This window comes from Onthophagus taurus, chromosome 6 (assembly GCF_036711975.1).
Source record: "Onthophagus taurus isolate NC chromosome 6, IU_Otau_3.0, whole genome shotgun sequence".
NCBI classification, from domain to species: domain Eukaryota; kingdom Metazoa; phylum Arthropoda; class Insecta; order Coleoptera; family Scarabaeidae; genus Onthophagus; species Onthophagus taurus.
Window position 1 is genome coordinate 14658462 of NC_091971.1, and position 21156 is coordinate 14679617.

The 21156-nt window shown below is 32.5% G+C and overlaps 1 protein-coding gene across 2 annotated transcripts in view; it reads right to left on the reverse strand.

Annotated features, from left to right (window-relative positions):
- Positions 1-21156, reverse strand: part of LOC111419532 (Extracellular sulfatase Sulf1) — a 115218-nt gene that overhangs the window by 40937 nt on the left and 53125 nt on the right. For both annotated transcript variants that reach the window (XM_023052355.2, XM_023052353.2), the window contains exon 2: positions 17015-17526. In XM_023052355.2, coding sequence (XP_022908123.2) covers positions 17015-17429 — 415 coding nt within the window. In that variant the 5' untranslated portion in view covers positions 17430-17526. The remainder of the gene's footprint in view (positions 1-17014; positions 17527-21156) is intronic.

Here is a 21156-nt window from a genome sequence, read left to right on the forward strand (position 1 = left end):
TACATTCCGAACAGGGAAGAAAGATTTGCATCCTAAGTGGACCCCCGCGTACGCTAAACGCAAAGAAGGTAATCGACTCTCAATTACACGCGACCACGCTTCCCACATCTTCTGGTTGTCGTTCTCTTTAAAACATTCATCATTTTGCCCACTGGTTTGAATCTAATTAAATTTCATTTGAGCGCAGCGGCGCCCAACTTTAAAGTCTTCCGCAAACAACAAGACATTTTGAAAGCAACAGCTGTTTGAAGGCGGATCATTCTATTGACCTTTTTCTATTATTTTTTTCTGTTTTTCATTTTCTCTTTTATTATTGTAGGAGAAGAGAATGTGGTTTAAAGTGGGTGGCGATTCGTTTGTTGGCGATTGATTGTTGTTACTTGACTATTTGGGAAATCTCCGCTTACCTACATTGGGTTGCGATCATACGGAGGCGTTAAATGCGCATAATTAGTTGATGGTAAATTGTTATTACCATTTCGGTGGGACGATGTAATACTACGCTTACAGCAAAGAGAAATCGTTTATGGTTGAACAATTTTGATCGAGATGTTTAGTATTCTTTAATGTCGTATTTACACGTTGATTTACAAACGTAATTAGAGGTTATTTTATAACCCGCATCTTTTAAAGCTCCAGGTTAAGCTATTATTTATGTATTTTTCAATACTCAATATTCAATAAATAGTCTAATAGGAACTACAATAAATTAAACGAATTGAGTTATTGCTATCTCTTGTTCATTCACAAATCCCAGGTCTAAATAATATAATTTATCATTACAGAAATCTCTAATTATTCAGAAATAGTTACTTGCATCCAAGGCCATGAAGATTTAATGCTTACGGTTGAGAGATTATAGCCGAGGCCGTGAAGAAGAGACACTTCAACATTGTCTTTTTAATATGGTAAGGTTGACATCATTATAATTGAATACGATTAGTATAAATTTTGGTGTGGAGGATATAAATCATTGATTTAGTTAAGAATAACATTTTCGTTGTACAATCTTATTGCTACTACTTAAACCGAGTATGTGAAAAGAAAACGCCAAGCACATCAAAACTCATTTATCTGTGCCCTATAATAAAGTGGTGCTTGTTTCAGTCTGTAATTGGTAACACATGAAAACAGACCCAACGATAAGTAAATGAGAAGATGTTGAACATGTAGAAGAATATTGCTTTCAATCTCCTGAACCTTTGCTCTTTAGTCAAAAGGAACTGAATGATTTAGTTCGAAATCTAAATCTTCTAAAAGTACAAGCTGAAAGTAGTTGTAGCAGCAACTCTTAGTATTGACCTATTAGCTTCAAAAAGAAAATTTTTTTGTTTTAAATCCTTCGTTCAATACTTCAATGCATGTATGTTGAGATGGCATTGATTTAACCAATCCAACCCAACTAAGCACAGACTATTTATTGAGTTCACTATATCTAGATTAAAAGCAATAGTACTGCATAATGGTATACATTCCCACCGGTGATTTAGCTTATACAGTAAATTTGAAAGAAATCTTAGAAATTATGGGTTGTTGCTAAAAGAAATTAAAATCAAGCATTAAAGGCTTCACGTTATACAATCCAATAAACTGTTTACAGAAAACTCTAACGAAGCCTTGTTCTGGTTAACTAATGTTTATGGAGACATCCGTTGGTTATTCAGTGTACAAAAAATTGATAACAAAACTTGTAATTTACTCAAACACCACGAACTCAACTGGATAATTAGGTTGGATAAATGGTTTCAAGAGAACTCAAAACCCCTATGTCTTTTTTGAACCTGATCGAGGTTATGGATCGAGATGGACAGTAGATCTGAGAAAAATTGCCTTACTATAAAACTTTGGAAAAAAGTATGCCAAACATTCTAAATGTTTAAAGTCGCAGAACATCATATCTCAGAAATCTATTGACATAATAAAAAATTAACTATAATAACGGTCCTTTTCGCGTGCGGATATAGAGCCGTTTAAAGGCATAGTTAAAAATAAAAAAGTTAAAAATAGCAAATAAAAGTAAATTTTTGGACAAGTAGTACATCGTGACTTAACTGGTCAGAATTATTAGTTGTGTATCTAACAGCTTACTTTGACAAACAGATTGTCGAAAAGATTGCGTATAAGACCAAGCATTAAAAACAAACGGCTAGTTTATCATAACAATGAGATTTTCCACACTGCAATTTAAATAAACCATGTTTTGCCTAATAAACATATTCTATTGAAAGGTAATCCAGCAGAGAGGATCTTGAAATAGCTTTTTTTCAACTAAACAATCTCATACATAGTGCATATGAATCAAGCTGTCCAATAAAACACAAAAGAGCACAATTCAATGTGCCTTGGTGGAATAAGGACCTTGAAAAATAGCGAGTCATGGTTAGAAGACTATATAATAAAGTCAGGCATTCCAGACTCGAGCAAACATGGGACTTCTATAGGAAAGTCCTAACGGAATATAACTTGGCTATCCGCAAAGATAGTCTTGTCTATGCCTTCTGTGAAGGCATAGACAATATGCCTACAGTTGCTCGTCTGCATAAGATCTTGGCAAAAGATCACAACACTGATCTAGGCCTCCTATGCAAACAAGATGGTAAATACACTGAGGATGCTAAGGAATCATTGGAGCTCCTACTGAGTACACACTTCCCTTCCTCAAAAGTCTGCCCCCACGCAGATGCCGACCCTGAAGTAATGGACATAACCCATCCATCAACAGAGTAAGATGGGCTATTTCTAATTTCAAGCCCCTAAAATCGCCTGGAGGAGATGGAATTCTGCCTATTTGTCTGCAAAAAGGCTTAGAAGACTTGCTCCCAGTAATAATATCTCTGTATATAGTTAGCTACAACCTCAGCTATATACCCACACTATGGAGGAAAATAAAGGTGGTCTTCATATCTAAAGGTGGTAGGCGTTCAAACGCCGACCCAAGGCATACATACCAATTAGCCTAACTTCATTTCTCCTCAAAGGGATGGAAAAGGTAATCGATCAATATGAAAGGGATGAAATTCTCCATATTTCTCAAAAATTAAATAATAAAAATAGGATAAAGTAAAAACTTTTTGTGAGAAATATTAAAAATACTTAATTTATTTCAAAAAGTAAACATGTTTCGAAACAAATGTTTCATCTTCAGTACTTGAAATAATTACAAAATGATGGAAAAATTTAAAATATGTTGGAAATAGGAATGAGTTTTGGTTTTATTTCTTAAAATACATAATATTTCTAAAAAATTTTTTTTAATACAAAATCAAAATAAAATCCTTTAAATTTCTTGGAAATAAAATTAACTTATGAATTTTATTTGGATAAGTTACGGGTTTAGCCGTGCGTCTGAAGACACACGGCTAAACGCGAATGTTTTTAGTTCTAGGTCTACTGTTAGTTATAGTTTTAATTGTTATGCAGTGCTAGACCTAGAACTATATCGACTTCCAAAACATGATTAAAAACTGGCTTGTATGGATGTATCTTGTATTTGATATTGACTAATGCCATTTTAATTTTGATTATTGTCAATTTGATATTGACTAATGCCATTTTAATTTTGATTATTGTCAATTTGATTTTGACTAATGCCATTTTGAAATTGACATTGCCAATTTGATTTTGACTAATGTCATTTTGATTCTGATTAGTGCCAATTTGAGCTTGAAAAGGTATAGAATTATTTGGGTTTAGCTGTCTTAAGAGACGTACGGCTAAACCCAAATGTTTCTAGTTCTAGGTATAATGTTAGTTCTAGTGACAGTGCAAGTGTATAACTAGAACTACCACTATACTTAGAATTAGCTTTTAAGCGCTAGATTGTTGTATATTTTTATTGAAGTAGTTGAAAGGTTAAATATACGTATTAGAAAAGTACGTATATTAGATTATATAGTAGAACTAGAATCATTTGGGTTTCGCCGTCTTAAGAGACGTGAACCAGAAGTGACATTAGCGGTATCCCGCCAAATCTTTACCACCAATAGCAACATACCTTGGTAACCCGCTATAATATGGCGTTAGATTTGATTTGCCACTGTCACTTCTGGTTATTCTGTGGTAACGCCTCGGCCGCAATTGACCTTGGCTTTATTGTTTTAACAAAAATTGCAACAAATATTGTAACTGAAGCAACTAAGATATACAATGCTGGTTGTAACAAATACAGTCGAAATTCTTAATGTTACAACGTGGTCATTCGTAGGTCTTCTCTCACTCTGCTAAAATAACACATCATGAACTTGTCATTGAGTTAACCATTGTAAACTTAGGCAGCTAACATTTTTTCTTTTTGTGTCGGATACAATTGAGTTTTAATGATACCAAATGATGAATGTTTTTTCTTTCCAAATTAAACCTAGTATAATATAAATTATGTCATTAAAAAAATATTTTTAAATTATTCAATTTTTTGTAATAATTACAGTCTTTACATGAATGTTAAAATTTTCATTTTAGTAAGGTTATTTAAAACAAGGTTCATTTTAAAATTATGTGTAAAACCTGGGACGGGTTTACACCTTATTATTATGCAACTGGATGACCTCGGGCGCCGTATCCATAACGATTCTTCCGAGAATCGATAAAATTAAACCACTTACTTCAATTTTAATCCCAAAAACGAAACACAATTTTTTTCAGTGCCCAGTTTCTCTACCTGAATCGTTTTGTACGTTCATGCTGATATTATCTTTGAACCTTCAAAATAAGATAAATTGCCACTTTCCGATCGAATACCGGATGTCGAGACCCTTTCTATAATAACGAAGTAACACTTGTGTGGGCTGTCATCAAACCCCACAGATTGTCCAAGATTGTAAGGGTCCCATGGGGTTAATTGATCGTGATAAGAATACGAAATGCTACTAAAGTTTTTTTGGTTTTATTAGAAAAGATTATGGTTTTATTCGTTAAGATATCAATATTTCCACATCCTGCTGGTGGTCGGATTGAAACGATTACGTTTTTCCTTTTCATTTAATTCCACACCATTATGAACGGTTCGTTTGCCGCGAGATATCAAGGTTCGTGAGCAAGGTTAAGGTTTCTGATTCAATAATTCTTATGTTGTTGTTTGAAATTACACACAGAGGAAGTAATGAAAAATAATATCTCTTTTCTTACATAAAGCTACTTATTGAGGGAATAATTTATTGATTTAAAGAGGTTTTGAACGAATAAATGCAGTTGGTAATAAATATTTTAGTTGGAAAAGCAATAAAATGGAAAGGTCGATAAACGACGGGTTGTTTAAAAAGTTTTTAAACAACAGCGGTTGCTTGTATTTCAAGTGTATGGAGTTTCGAGTCGACGGAATCTACTAAAATAAGAAAGAATCTACGCGTCATATACACGTTCATTTCCCCTTCCTGTTTCGAAAAGGCGAATCTGGCATTTCCTTTTTTTGTTTTTTTTCATTTCTCGAAGTTCTTTTTCATTCGACTGGTCCTCTTCGAGTGTCTGTTCTCGACGTTGGTATTAATGGCCGTCCGCTCGACCTTTGACCTATTCCGGTTGCAGTTCCTTCACCCTCTGATGCAAACGCCTTTGGAAAGATATCAAAAAGTATAATATATCTTGCATCTACATCAGAAAGTTTGCAAAACTTGTTTAAAAAAGAAACTTAGTGGCATATAGTATCTCGTTGGTTTAGTACTCGATTTATTTCGAACCTTCATTAGAATTCTTGTAAATTGATTAATTATACGCTTGCCGTGGTGAAATTATTCACTGACCTTTTGCTAGGAATTAATTGCTGTGCGTACCGTGCAATTAGGGCCACCGTACAAACAGTGAACATTAAATCATCTGGGTGATTACGTAGTTGTTACTTAATGTTAGTTAACTTAACGGGTTGTTACGCTAAAACGTTTTTTTTATAATTCAATTCTTTTTAGTATAACATAAAATTCAAAATTTGCTTGTCTCTATCTTGCGGTTTAGTTATAAAGTACGAAGTCTCGTTTTTTTTTTTAAGTCTCCCGAACGAGGTCAACACTTCTTTGGCTTCAACCAAGGTCGAGAATACTCGGGCTTGGCCCCGCGTCTTTGTACGGGAGCACGTTCGCTTCTGATATGACCCAGAGTTCGTCTTGAGAAGTGTCACGTTTTCGCAATTTGATCACAATCCACTTGTCTATGTTATTACGGAAGGATTCTTCTAGGTAATTGAAGAAATTCTTTTCTTGTACAAAAGAAATTTTTATCTACTTGATGACAATAACATTTCTTTCAACTATCATGTCATCAGGAATGATTAAAGCGGAAAATTACTTTGAGAACATTACGAAATACCACAAAACCTATTAATTTATGTTGTTAGGTTATTATTTAATATTATATGTTTTATATTTAACATACGTACTCAGGAATTTCATATAACTCGCAATATATCAGTGTTGTCCACTAATTTTTGATCAAGATCGACTCTTTATATAAATGTCTTGCCAAGATCGACCGAAGGGTTTAAAGTAACCATCCTTTTTTTTTGCTCTGAGGCCCAGATATAGATATTTCAGATTCATGATTTTTTTGGCAATCGACGTTATGGTCACCACTGATTTAGAGCTTATAAATAAAAAATGGTATAATTCAGTTCAATCTTTTTATGGATCTAGTCTTTATGGACCATTACTAAGATTTTATGTATAAAAAGTATTTCCCCATCGCTTTTAGTTTTTGAATTATAATTGAGTTAATTTTCGAAAATCAACAATTTTGATGTTTAATCGATTTATAGCTTATAAATAAAAAATGGTAATAATTGGGTTCAATTTTGTTATGGATCTAGTCTTTATCGCCCATTACTAAGGTTTTATGTATAAAAAGTTTTTCTCCATCGCTTTTAGTTTTTGAGTTATGATTGAGTTAATTTTCGAAAATCAACAATTTTGATGTTTAATCGATTTTGAGCTTATAAATAAAAAATGGTAATAATTGGGTTCAATTTTGTTATGGATCTAGTCTTTATCGCCCATTACTAAGATTTTATGTATAAAAAGTATTTCCCCATCGCTTTTAGTTTTTGAGTTATAATTGAGTTAATTTTCGAAAATCAACAATTTTGATGTTTAATCGATTTAGAGCTTATAAATAAAAAATAGTAATAATTGGGTTCAATCTTGTTATGGATTTAGTCTTTATGGCCCATTACTAAGGTTTTATGTATAAAAAGTATTTCCCTATCGCTTTTAGTTTTTGAATTATAATTGAGTTAATTTTCGAAAATCAACAATTTTGATGTTTAATCGATTTAGAGCTTATAAATAAAAAATGGTAACAATTGGGTTCAATCTTGTTATGGATCTAGTCTTTATGGCCCATTACTAAGGTTTTATGTATAAAAAATATTTCCCCATCGCTTTTAGTTTATGAGTTATGATTGAGTTAATTTTCGAAAATCAACTATTTTAATGTTTAATCGATTTAGAGCTTATAAATAAAAAATGGTAATAATGGGGTTCAATCTTGTTATGGATCTAGTCTTTGTCGCCCATTACTAAGGTTTTATGTATAAAAAGTTTTTCCCCATCGCTTTTAGTTTATGAGTTATGATTGAGTTAATCTTCGAAAATCAACAATTTTAATGTTTAATCGATTTAGAGCTTATAAATAAAAAATAGTAATAATTGGGTTCAATCTTGTTATGGATTTAGTCTTTATGGCCCATTACTAAGGTTTTATGTATAAAAAATATTTCCCCATCGCTTTTAGTTTATGAGTTATGATTGAGTTAATTTTCGAAAATCACCAATTTTAATGTTTAATCGATTTAGAGCTTATAAATAAAAAATAGTAATAATTGAGTTCAATCTTTTTTATGGATCTAGTCTTTATGGTCCATTACTAAGGTTTTATGTATAAAAAGTTTTTTTCCATCGCTTTTTGTTTTTGAATTATGATTGAGTTAATTTTCGAAAATCAACAATTTTGACGTTTAATCGATTTAGAGCAGTAGAGCATTTTAAATTAAATTCACTGTAGTAATAAGATAGTGACAGGATTAATATTTAATCATTACCTCAAACTTGCAAGTAAAATGTAAAACGTTTTCAAGAAGTTAATTTTTGAAATTAATTGTTAATTTGCTTCCTCAAGGGCGTTATTAATGCACCAAAAAAATACTTTCATAATGCGCAAAAAATAAATGAATTATACGTTAAAGAAATAAAAATGTATTTAAAATGTTACGTAACGGCTTTGCAACTCGTAGTTAATCTTCTAAATGAACATCAGTTATTTGCACACTAAGATGATATTTAATTTGTCATATAGAAGATTGTTGCATCAAAACAGCATCGTTTTTTATATAAATTGGCATTTAGATTGTCATAAAAAAAGATTAGACATAAAATTTTATTCATGTAATCATTTGTGAGAATAATGTGAACTGATATAACTTAATTAGTTGCCTTTTTAATTAATTAATTATGGAAAATGATTAGATATTAAATTACAACCAATTTGCATAAGCGCAATATGCAAAAAAAACAATTTTATTACATTTCTCATCATTTCAATTAAGCTATAATAGCTGTTATCTGTATATATTATTGTAAATCATTTTCAATTTCATTTTGTGTAGCGCTATTGTCTTATTGTATTATACTTAAGAAATTGACGTAATTAAGTTCTTGTATTGTATATAGTTTCTTTATTGTAATACTGCTGTATGAAAAGATTTTGACATCTTCCATACACTTCTTTAAAAATCAGTCAACATGTTACATTGGGTGATGCGAAGTTTCCCTTCTGTCATCAGCTGCAAGTAGCAATGCTTAGTCACGTTTCGTTTTATGTCTTTTTATTTCAAATTTAGCACCGTTCACATAGAAACTTAAGATTAGGTTGGACTGAACCACAAATGTTGCTTCAAGTTCTGGAATTATTTAAATATACAATATGGTTCTTAAACAAACTTGAGTGAAACTTGAATTTTCAAGCATAAGCTTGTATTGGTTTAAACTAGTGATGGAATGGATAGTGATTTTGCGAAAAGCGAAATTTTTAATCAGCGAAAATTGCAAAATTCGAAAAAATTGTCGATTATTTCAAAAATTTATTCCTCAAGAACTAAAAGCGATTTTTCAAAAAGACTTGTTGCACTAAAAAGAGGATACTTTAATTAAAAATTGGTGATACTTTCACAAAGATCCTTCAAGTAATTAATTTTATAGCGAATTTTGAAAATTATCGATAAAAATTGCAACATCGAAAATTTTATCAAAACTTCAAATATTATTATCTCAAAAACTAAAAGTAATCTTTCAAAACGTGTTAATTCATTGAAAAGAGTACACTTTTATTAACATTTTGGGAAATTTTCATGCTCATATTCCACGAAATCGATTTTATACGAATTATTAAAATTAGTCGGCAAAAATAGCAAAATTTGAAAAAATGGTCGATTATTTCAAAAATTTATTTCTCAAGAACTGAAAGTGATTTTTCAAAACGGATTTTTGCATTAAAAAGAAGATACTTTAATTAATAATTGGTGATATTTCCATAAGGATCTTTCAAGAAATTAATTTTATAGCGAATTTTGAATATAATCGATGAAAATTGCAACATCGAAAATTTTATCAAAAGTTTGTTCATTGGAAAGAGGACACTTTTATTAACACTTTGGGAAATTTTCATATTCATATTCCAAGCACTGGATTTTATATGAATTTTTAAAACTTACGCGGCGAAAATTGCAAAATTCGAAAAAATTGTCGATTATTTCCAAAATTTATTCCTCAAGAACTAAAAGTGATTTTTCAAAACAGCTTGTTGCATTAAAAAGAGGATACTTTAATTAATAATCAAAAGTGATAACAGCGACAGTTCCTTTAGGAATGAATGTGATGAATTACAAACGAAGAGAAGAAAGCTAGACGAAACTGCAACAAGAGATTTTATATATTGTATTAGGATTGTTACAATTAGGTTGCTAATGATAAATCTGGCATAAATAAAGTTGTATTCAATGAAAAAAGTCCTATTGGGGTTGAACTTGATTATTATCTGCAGTGTCCAACACCTAAAAGAGATACTAATTCCTTCCAAAGCCGGATATTTTGTAACTATCCGGTATCCGGCTGGATTTTAAAAAAAGGCCGGGTAGGTCGGATACCGGATAGTTGCCGGATATCTGTTCCACCACTGGTTTAAACATGTCAAGTTTCTTGAATTTAGAAGAAGTTGTGATTTTAATATTACTATTTGCATCCAACTAGCGAATGTTATAGTTTAACGTCAGCATCATTCAGCATCGTCAAATTCGCTATAATAAATCATTATCTATCTGATGCATTTCCTTGATGAGGAAATGGATCTGATTAATCAATAGATATTGTTGAAAAAGTATAGACTTGGATTCTTACATACACTTAAGTTTACTCAAAAATTCGAGTTTATTATTCCAAAATTTAGGACAACTCATAATCTCGAGCACAAAATGGACTTTTTGGAACTTTTGGATGAAACTTGTTGCTAACATTTGCAGAAACTGGTACTCAATCTGCAACTCGTCTATTAAATAAGCTTGAGTTAATTCAAGAACGTCAGTTTATGCTTAGTTCTAGAATCTTTTCAATTAGAAACTTGATTTTGCGTACAAGTTCAATTAATAAGTCCAAAGTACGTCTTAGTCATCAGGATGACTAAGAAGTAGTCCGAAGGTTAGACACTTATAATTCAGCTCTTGAGTTTGAAGCCTCATGAAAAATGTTAGAATTTGGAGTAATAGTTGATCAAAAGTTTACTATTGTATAAGTTGTACTGCGTGTATGAGAATGCAGAATTAATGTTTCTAAATGAAATATCACGGAAGTCGAAATTAATGATACAGGTGCACCATTACAGAATCAGCACACCATATTTGAGTTCATTCAAGATAGGTATTTCCGCTTAATTTCCAATTGTGAAAACCAATTCTAACACGTTCATATCATATCATGTTCAATAATATTTATCTTCATAAAAACTTTCTATTTACTTTGGCTGTGATGAGTTTTATGAAGTTTCATGAGCCATGTTTCTAAAGCCTAAATAATATTTTTTTCAGTTAAGAGAAATCTTTAAGTTTTCTTTTAATTTTATTATTAAAGCTCATCGAGTGTGAGGTCGTCAGATGGGTTTATAGTTGATGTAAAGCTGTAAAAGTTAACAGTAAAAAAGTTATTAATTTTTTCACATCTTTATTTTTTATTCAAAAAGAAATTCTATGAAACGTTTAAAAAGAAATAAGTTTTGTTTGTTGACCATGTGTGTAATCCAAGAACAACATACGTATAGAGTAGATTCTGAGCGAGAAACATCGGCACCGCCAAGTCAGAAGTGCATAATTCATGAACCAGGTGGAAAATAAAAGACGAGAGAAGCTTATTTATCGCCGACAGTTACTGCTAACTTCGCGCCGGGTTCAAAACAAAAGTACTCGTCTTGAATTTAACGCACTATCAATTTATAGTAACGCGTCGTGACGCCTCGATGCAAATTGGACGAGATTTATTGCTAATGGATCTCGACCAACAACTACCTACAAAATGTAATAGCACCAACCCAAATTTTTCTGGTTCTTAAACTTTCCATCTTTATTTATAGTTTATTTTGAAATCTTCTTTGATCACAAATGTTATTAAACAAAAAGAAACTTCCTTTTTGATTTGTCTGCATTTGTGATGTCATTTCTTGCGGACTTTGTACCGGACAGATTTGGACGAATTGTTTAATAAGCCTAACGAGAGAGTTGAAAGAGATGATGATGTCATTGGTTAATGTAATAAAAGGGTTTTATGTACACATCGGTTAAATAAAAGTGATGAATGAACTTTATCATAACATGAAACATCAGAAATAGACTTGAGAACTTCTCGCGTACCATCAGTGGTACGCGTACCATAGTTTGAGAACCACTGCTCTAAAGGGCACTTTACTCTTTGAAAATTAAAGTTTTTGGAAGTTTCAGTCAGTAATTCTTGTGTCAGCAGTTTTATATTACACAATAAGAATTAAAAAACATAGAACAATCTAAAATAACTCAAATTTTGCCGATTCAAATTGTTCTAGATGTGTTATACGTTTAACACGGACATTAATTTTGCAAAATCACATATTTTTTGTTGCTCTAAATTATTCTTGTTGTTCTAGGTACTTAAAATGTTTATTTAATCACTGCGGCTTTCGTTCTTTTAAAGTTTCATATTAAAAATTAGTACTTACAACAATTAAAACAATTCAGAACAGCTGTTATTTTCACTAGAAAAACCTTAAATATCGGTTGTTGTGATATCGGACAGGTTTTGTTGAATCAGTGAACCCAACCTTTAATATAATAATAGTTTTAAAAAACTAAAAAAATATGGAATAATCTGGCCATCCTAATTTTCTAAAAATCACAAGTTTCACCTTTCTCTTGCAACTGTAGGCAGATCACATTCCTCTATTCAGAGAGTCATTAATAACTACAAAAACACTAGAGACTACGTCTCACGATCGCGAACGGGTCGACCATCCCTTCTAACATACCGAGAGGAGCAAAGCATTGTGCAGCAGGTACGAAAAGAACCTAGGCTGACAGCAACAAAAATATCAGAAAATGTACAACAGCAGTTTCATAAGACAATCAGCAAAGATACAGTGAGAAGAATATTATCAAAGACCAACTACCAGTCACGTTGCATGAAAAAAACCATTTGTATCAGATGTCAATCGAAAGAAGCGGATCGCCTTTGCTAAAGAACACCTAAATAAGCCTATAGAGTTCTGGGAGAAGGTTCTTTTTACAGATGAGAGTAAATTTTGCATCATCGGCATTAAAGGAAAACAACTTGTGTGGAGAAAACCCGGTACTGCCCTTGATCCTCAAAACTTAAAACCTACTGTAAAACATGGAGGTGATGGAGTGATGGTTTGGGGGTGTATATGCGCCAAAGGAGCAGGAAAATTGGCATTTATAAGATCTACAATGGACCATAAACTATATATAGACATTTTAAAGGAAAATTTGAAGCCAAGCACCGACAACTTGGGTTTGGGGTCCGAATACATTTTTCAACAAGACAACGACCCTAACCACCCCACAATACCAAACTTTGGCTGCTACATATATAACACCCCAAAACAATTGAAAACATCCCCACAGTCACCGGATTTAAATCCGATTGAACACTTGTGGGATTTATTGGAACGCAGGATTCGTCAACGTAATATAACATCGAAGGAAGTGCTAAAAAGTGTTATGATTGACGAATGGGCAAAAATCACTAGGAAAGACACGAAGAAATTAATACAATCCATGCCGAAACGTTTAAGGAAGGTCATTAAACGTAAGGGTTATCCGACCTCCTACTAATATATTATAGAAGAATATTTAAGAAGTCGCCTTGATCTGTACGCAAATTTTTGCATAGGCATTATTTGAAGTATTTTTAGTTTACATTTTTTTTATTAAGTAATGTTTATATTTTATTGATTTATAGTTTGTTAATAAATGACATAATACAGAAAAAATATGAGTTGAAGTTTATCGCATTAGATTATCGCTATTTTTTTACCGCTTAAAGCATACTACGTTCGTTGTACGCAGACTTCTGCTGCTGAGTGTATATGTACATTTGTACAGGGTGTCCCGTTAAGCGTACGGAGTGGCTGTATCTCTAGAACGGTAAGGCCTAGAGGTTTGGGAAAAAAATCCTTATAAGCAAAGTGACCAAGAGGAATAGTTGGAAATTATTTTAAAGTTCGTAATTCGACCGCTAGGGGGCGTAACTGCCATTGAGAAACATAAAGTTCCCGCTATCTCAGAAACTTAGACGATGAGCTATAACTTTGACAACATCATTTAATAGCTTGGATAATACTGCATCACTTTTGTTTAGCGATATTTCTCATATCTGTCATAATAAAAGAGGGGGAGGCCAATGCGTTTTCATATGTTTACATTTTAATATCTCCTAGACCATTCAACCGATTTGAATGTTTTCGGTGTTGTTTGAAAGAGCATTTTATGCTCTTTTTAAAGATATTTTCAGTAAGGCCGTCTGCTTTAAAACAAATGAGTTAGAGGACGTTATCTGCAGCGATTACATATTTTTGTGATTTTTGAAGAAAAGTTAAATGGAACGATACTATTTACTTCACAGACCCTTAGTCACCTTAAAATTTGCTAAATTTTAGTGAAAACCGCATCTCGATAGCGCCACCCGTTCTCGAGTTATAGAAGAAAATGTTAAAAACTCGAGTGCCATCAATCGGATCCAGTTACCTCATCGAGAAAAACAAATCACATAACCATGGTAACTGTAAACATGTCATTTACGAACGCAGCAGCGTATGATAGAGCGTTTGATGATTTATTTTCAATGTTTCGAATACGATGCAACTGCATGGCAAAAATGTGCAATGCAATTACGACAAAGAAAGACATTTTTCTCTAGAAGTGTTTTTAAGATTGACTTAGCGATTACGGAAAACTGGCAACGTGTAGCCCATTCAGACATCTCTATGAATTCGTAAATCACATTGGTGCGCAATGTGATCCCACATAATCTGGGAACTCCGAAAACAATTGTCCACAAAAGTTCTCAAGAGAATAATATCTCCACCACGTTGTTTTACATCATGCCTTAACAGATACCGATTATGATAATAGACTGAACTATTACCATTGACTTTTAAATATGATTTGGGCAAATCCAAACCTTTTATCACAAATGCTATGGACGCATGAAGCACCTGTCCACAAGCTGATGTAAACTTGCATAATATGCATTCTTGGTTCGAGCAAAACCCACATTGCTTTCACCCCTTTATCTATTGGGTAGACTAAACGACCTGACTTTTCAAGAAAAACCAATAACCAGAGAAAATATGACAAAACACTAAATACTAGTAAAAACGTGTCCAGGGCCGAGACTTAAGCAGCGCTTTTTTTTTCGTCGAAACTAGATTAAATAAATGCATCGAGGTTTATGGAAGGTATTTCGCTCATTAGTAAGTTATTTTTGCCAAAAATTTAAGTTATTCTAAGTGTTTTGGTTTATTTTGTTTTATTATCATTGTTGATGTTTCATTGATCCGTTGGCTTTTCAACACGCCTCAAAAGTAGTTTTGAAGCAGTTCTAAGCCTGGATAAAGTGTGAAGGAAGGTTCTAGATAATAAAATTTTTGTTCTCTCTTATTTGTTTCCTAAGGTAACTTGATCCGATTAAGATATACGAATTTTTAACATTTTCCTTTATAATTCGAGAATGGATGGAGATATCGAGATGCGGTTTTCACTAATATTTAGCAAATTTTATGGTGATTAACGGTCTGTGAAGTAAATAGTACCGTTCCATTTAACTTTTTTTCAAAAATCACAAAAATATGTAACCGCTGCAGATAACGCCCTCTAGCTTATTTGTTTTAAACCAAGCGGTCTTACTGAAAATATCTTTTAAAAGAGCATGAAATGCTCTTTCAAACAAGACCAACAATATTCAAATCGGTTGAATGGTCCAGGAGATATTAAAATGTAAACATTTGAAAACGCATTGGCCTCCCCCTCCCTTATTATGACAGATATGAGAAATATCGCAAAACAAAAGCGATGCGGTATTATCCAAGCTACTAAATGATGTTGTCAACGTTATAGCTCATCGTCTAACTTTCTGAGATAGCAGGAATTTTATGTTTCTCTATGGCAGTTACGCCCCCTAGCGGTCGAATTACGAACTTCAAACTAACTTCCAGCTATTTCTCTTGCCCACTTTGCTTATAAGGATTTTTTTCCCAAACCTCTAGGCCTTACCGTTGTTGAGATACAGCCGCTCCGTACGCTTAACGGGACACCTGTACATTTATTTCAGTACCTTCTTCAACTTGTACGGATTTTTTTTGTAAGTCATTAAATAATATCTAATTGAGTTGTTTTAGATTGTTCTATAAAACCGCTGACACAAGAATCTTTAATTTTGAAACAGTAAAGTGCCCTGTAGAGAATTGTTCTAGTGAAAATAAAAGCTGTTCCAGATAGCGTTAGCTATAATAAGTATATACTTATAATATGGAATTGATAATAGAAAAACTATGGTCACAGCAATCAACTAGACATTTAGGCGGCCAAACCTATTTTTAGGTATAACTTTGTAATGCTGTATATCATAATTTTGATTTTCTAGAACAATAACTAGAACAACTGGAACAACCCAGAACAACAAAGAAAAATTGATTTTTCCAAAAATGGGGGGTAGTCAAAAAACCCGTTTTTTCGGTTTGCCGCTTTGGAACAATGTGGAACAACTCTAGAACAATCTAGAACAACAATAAAAAATTTAAAAATCAAAAAATGGGGGGCTAACTTCCCGCACTCCAGAAATAGTGGGTTTTGCCTTAAAAAAAAAAGCAAATAAATCAGGGCATAAAGAATGAATCATCATTGAGGGGAAAATTTTAGGTTCAATGTCTTCTTAACGGTAGGGTTAACACTATGACACATCGAGAGAAAATAATTTGTAATATGATATTGTTTAGTCGATAAATTAAAATTTTCCTCTGACTAACTTCTGACCTAAGCAGGTATAGTTGAACCGTTAGAAGTTCGTTTGCGGTCTTTTTGTGGTACAATGTTTAGAGGGGGGCAAAGGTGAGTTGGAGACAGAAAGGCGACGGTTCGTCTGGCGGTATCGGTCGGCGATCGTCTCGCGATAAATTAAACCATTTTATACACGGTGTTTGCGCGCACAATGGCCGTGATGCCCCGACCGCCGTCGCCGTCGCCTCCGGTCGGGTCTCCGACCGACCGCCTTAGGGGCCCTTCTTCCGCCCGGTCACGAAACTCTCCGTGCACCTTAGGCCTTACCGCAGGCGCCAGTCATCACGAAAGCAACGAAACAGAAAGGAAATAAAACTAACAAGATCGAAAGAAGTCGACCCGAATCCTGTAACAGACCATCGACAACGTTCTTGGAAGGACGCGATATCGTTCTGAGACTTCTTAATACGTTTTTTTAGAAAAGTTTTAAAAAAACTTAAAATTACATACCTGTTCTATATCCAGCATTAGATAAATAAGTAGCAAATGATCTTGTTTCATGATAAGTTTGCCAATGCGTGCTAGAACAATTATCGTTGTTTGTATAAACGTTGTGATTATGCACATACATTCCAGTTAAAAGTGAAGATCTTGAAGGACAACACATCGGCGTCGTTACATAAGCATGTCTACATTCGGCTCCTTTGTATCTGATTGATCTCGTTGTCTTTGGCATAAAATTCATCGAACCCAACTCAACATCCTGATCGTCCGTTAAAATCAGGATAATGTTCGGCTTTTTTAACGTTTGATGATTATAATTGGATGATTGTTTTCGTGTTCTCGAATTTCTAGAAATATCCGCTATTGCTATGTTTACTAAAACGACTCCAATCGCTATTAAAATGGTTTTCTTGGAAAACATATTGATTCGGTTTCTTTTATTCTATCATTTTTAATTTATAAGAATTTGACTAGATTAAAAACGATGACGAATTCATGTGGAATTTTTTTCCCTCAATCTGAAACAAAAAGGAAAAAGTTTTTATTATTATATTTAAATATAAATGTTAGCGTTCATAAATAGAATACAATTTGGGGTATTCCATAAGTTGCTGTATTTTAGGTTTATAGATAAACTTGGGGTATTCCCCGAGTTGTCTAGATGATTGAACATATTTACATTTAATCCTATTTCGAATAATGAAATATTGGAAGCAATAAGAAAAGTTAAAGCCAAAAAAGGCACAAGGACCTGATAATATAGCCCCTTATATCGTAAAAGTTTGCAAAGAGTTTTTGGTATTGCGTCTCTCTATTATCTTTAACCTAGCAATTTCCACCTGTACGTTTCCTTTAGATAGGAAGTGGGCGAAGGTTGTACCTATACACAAGTCTGGTTCTGTAAGTGAAATCGCCAATTATAGACCAATTTCAATAATATCCTGTTTTGCAAAAGTCTTCGAAAGCATTATATACAGGATGATTCACATAAGAACCGACACAGAGCAGGGATATGTAGAGGACAATAAATTAAGATGATTTAACGTAACTTACCTCTATACTAAGTTGTACACCTCACGAGTTATAGGCCTTCAAAGTTGGCTCTTAAATTTTTAAAAAGTTCAATATCTTCGTAATACATTAAGCTAGAAAAACCAAATTTGGTATACCCAAAGTACCCAATTTTGACATTTTGGGGATTTTCTCTTTATCACCTGAAAATCATTACATCTAAACTAAATTTGTTTATGGATGATGTCTTCTTAGTTGACAATAAACAACTTATTCCTAAAAAACTTTTCTCCATCACCTTTCATCCTTGAGTTATGATCAATTTTAATACCAAAAGTACTCAATTTTGATATTTCGATGATTTTCTCTTCTTATCATTAGAAAATCATTATAACCAAACCAAATCTGTTTATGAGTAATGTCCTTTTAGTTCATAATAAACAATTTATTTCAAATAAACTTTTCTCCATCACCTTTAATTTTTGAGTTATGATCTATTTTAATAGCAAAAGTACTCAATTTTGACATTTTGGTGATTTTTTCTTTATCACTAGAAAATCGTTATAACTAAACCAAATCTGTTTATGGATGATGTCTTTTTAGTTCATAATAAACAATTTATTTCAAAAAAACTTATCTCCATCACAATTAATTTTTGAGTAATGATCGATTTTGATAACAAAAGTACTCAATTTTGACATTATGGGGATTTTCTCTTTATCACTAGAAAATCATTACATCGAAACAAAATCTGTTTATCAATAATATCTTTTTAGTTCATAATAAACAATTTATTCCTAAAAAACTTTTGGCCATCACCTTTCATTCTTGAGTTAATATAATCGATTTTAAAATCAAAAGTACTTAATTTTGACATTTTGGGGATTTTCTCTTTATCACTAGAAAATTATTATGCCTAAACTAAATTTGTTTATGGATGATGTCTTTTTAGCTCATAATAAACAGTTTATTCCTAAAATTACGTACAATTTCACAGCCGACTACTGAATTTTCGATGATTTTAAGTAGCATTAACAAGATACGCGTCTTTAGTTTTTTGAGTTTTTTATGAAAACGACAATGTTTTTTAAAAACTAGTAAGAGTAAAAAATGTTTTAGAATTAAATTCCACATGAAATGAGGTAATAATGTATTAAATCCACAAAAAGGTTAAAAAAATCTGTCAAAATTTAGGGAACCATCACCCTTAATCAACCCTTTGAAATGCCTCAATTGAGTTCAATTTGCTACCAATTAATACCCTTGTTACACTCATAACGTATACCAAATTTGGTTTTTCTAGCTTAATGTATTACGAAGATATTTAATATTTTAAAAATTTAACACCTAACTTTGAAAGCCTATAACTCCTCAGAGGTACAACTTGGTATAGAAATAAGTTGCGTTAAATCATCTTAATTTATTGTCCTATACATGTCCCTGCTCTGTGTCGGTTCTTATTTGAATCACCCTGTATATTAGAATATTCAATCACGTCAAAGAGGCATTGCATGTTAACCAGCATGGATTTATCCCTAATAGATCTGTAGAAATAAACTTAATTATCTTAAATGAATATGTTAGTTCTGAATTGGATGGAAAAGGTTAGGTTGACGTTATATACACTGACTTTGCTAAAGCGTTCGATAAAGTGAATCATGACGTACTTTTAGACAAGTTAGCTTTGTATAAACATTGTTATAAACATAGTGAATCGCAAAAATTTAAAATAAACTGTGGTGTTCTGCAAGGGAGTAATCTAAGGCTATTATTCTTCTTATTGTTTATTAATGACTTGCCGTCCATTATAAAGGAATCTGAATGCCTACTGTTTCTGACGACCGAAAACTGTTTCAAAGTATACGTGATGAAAATGATTGTGTGTGCCTACATTCTGATCTTAGAAGACAATGATTTTGGTGCAACAAGAATAGGCTCCACCTTAATCCGGAAAAATATGAAAAAATTACTTTCACTTTAAAGAAAGTACCGATTGTTTATAACGATTTTATTAAGATTTAGGAGTAATATACAGGGTGTCTCAGCGAGACCGATTTTTAGACGTTTCTGGGGTTCTGGCGAAAATAAAAATTTGAGAATTCAGACTTAAGTATTATCAATTACGATCTCTTCGTCTAAAATATTTTCAGATTTCTTGCACTTCCGGTTATACCGGAAGTCGCCACCAACTTTATTTTTTTAAATGGAACATCCTGTATATTTTTACATATTTGGATTTGTCTGTTTTCAAGGTTTATAAATAACTTTACTTTTTGCAATTTGATTCGGTCGTTCTCGAGTTATTCGAATTTTTCTAGAAAAATCTGCTCCAGCAGACATTTGTTCAAAAAATCCAATTTTTGGGATATCAATTTAGGATTGAGAACATGCTTAAGCAACATGATGGAGTATGTTTTGGTGCCGAGAACTGCGGTCTAGAACGTTTGATCACTTTACTATGGCACGTTAACTTTTCAAAATTTGGAAGTACCATAACTTAATTTTTTTAAATGGCACCCCCCATATTTTATTTTTTAGTCGTTTTCGGTGTCTCATTCCACATCTTTTATATCGCATATGGCCCATACCTAATATTAATAGTTTGGGAGATAATTAGGGTTTTTTGAAAAATGCACACATATCATATGGATATTTAGCCTAGTGTGCCATGAAAAACAAGCCTTCTCAATGAGTTCTTGTCAAAGACTCACTTGTTTACGTCACTTGATGCATGTGAGCTAATAATTCTCTGTTATGTCCCTTAATATTAGTACTGAAACGAGTTAAAATCGATAACAATAACGAAAGTAATATTTACACAAATCAAGAAATTCTTAATTTAATTTTTTTTGCATGATCTCCAGAAACGTCTAATGACCGGTCTCGCTGAGACACCCTGTATACATAAAGCTTTAACTTTGACGAGCATGTAAAAGCTACAACTACATCAGCTTAAGGTTGTTAGGATTTATTATAAGAAACTGTCACTCCTTTTTCAATATTAATACCGTAAAGTACCTATATAATTCATTAATTAGTTCAAAACTGGAATATGCTGTTGTGGTATGGGACCCAGGAACAGCCTATCATTCGAATATCATTGAGACAGTACAAAACAAATTTATTAAATATATTTT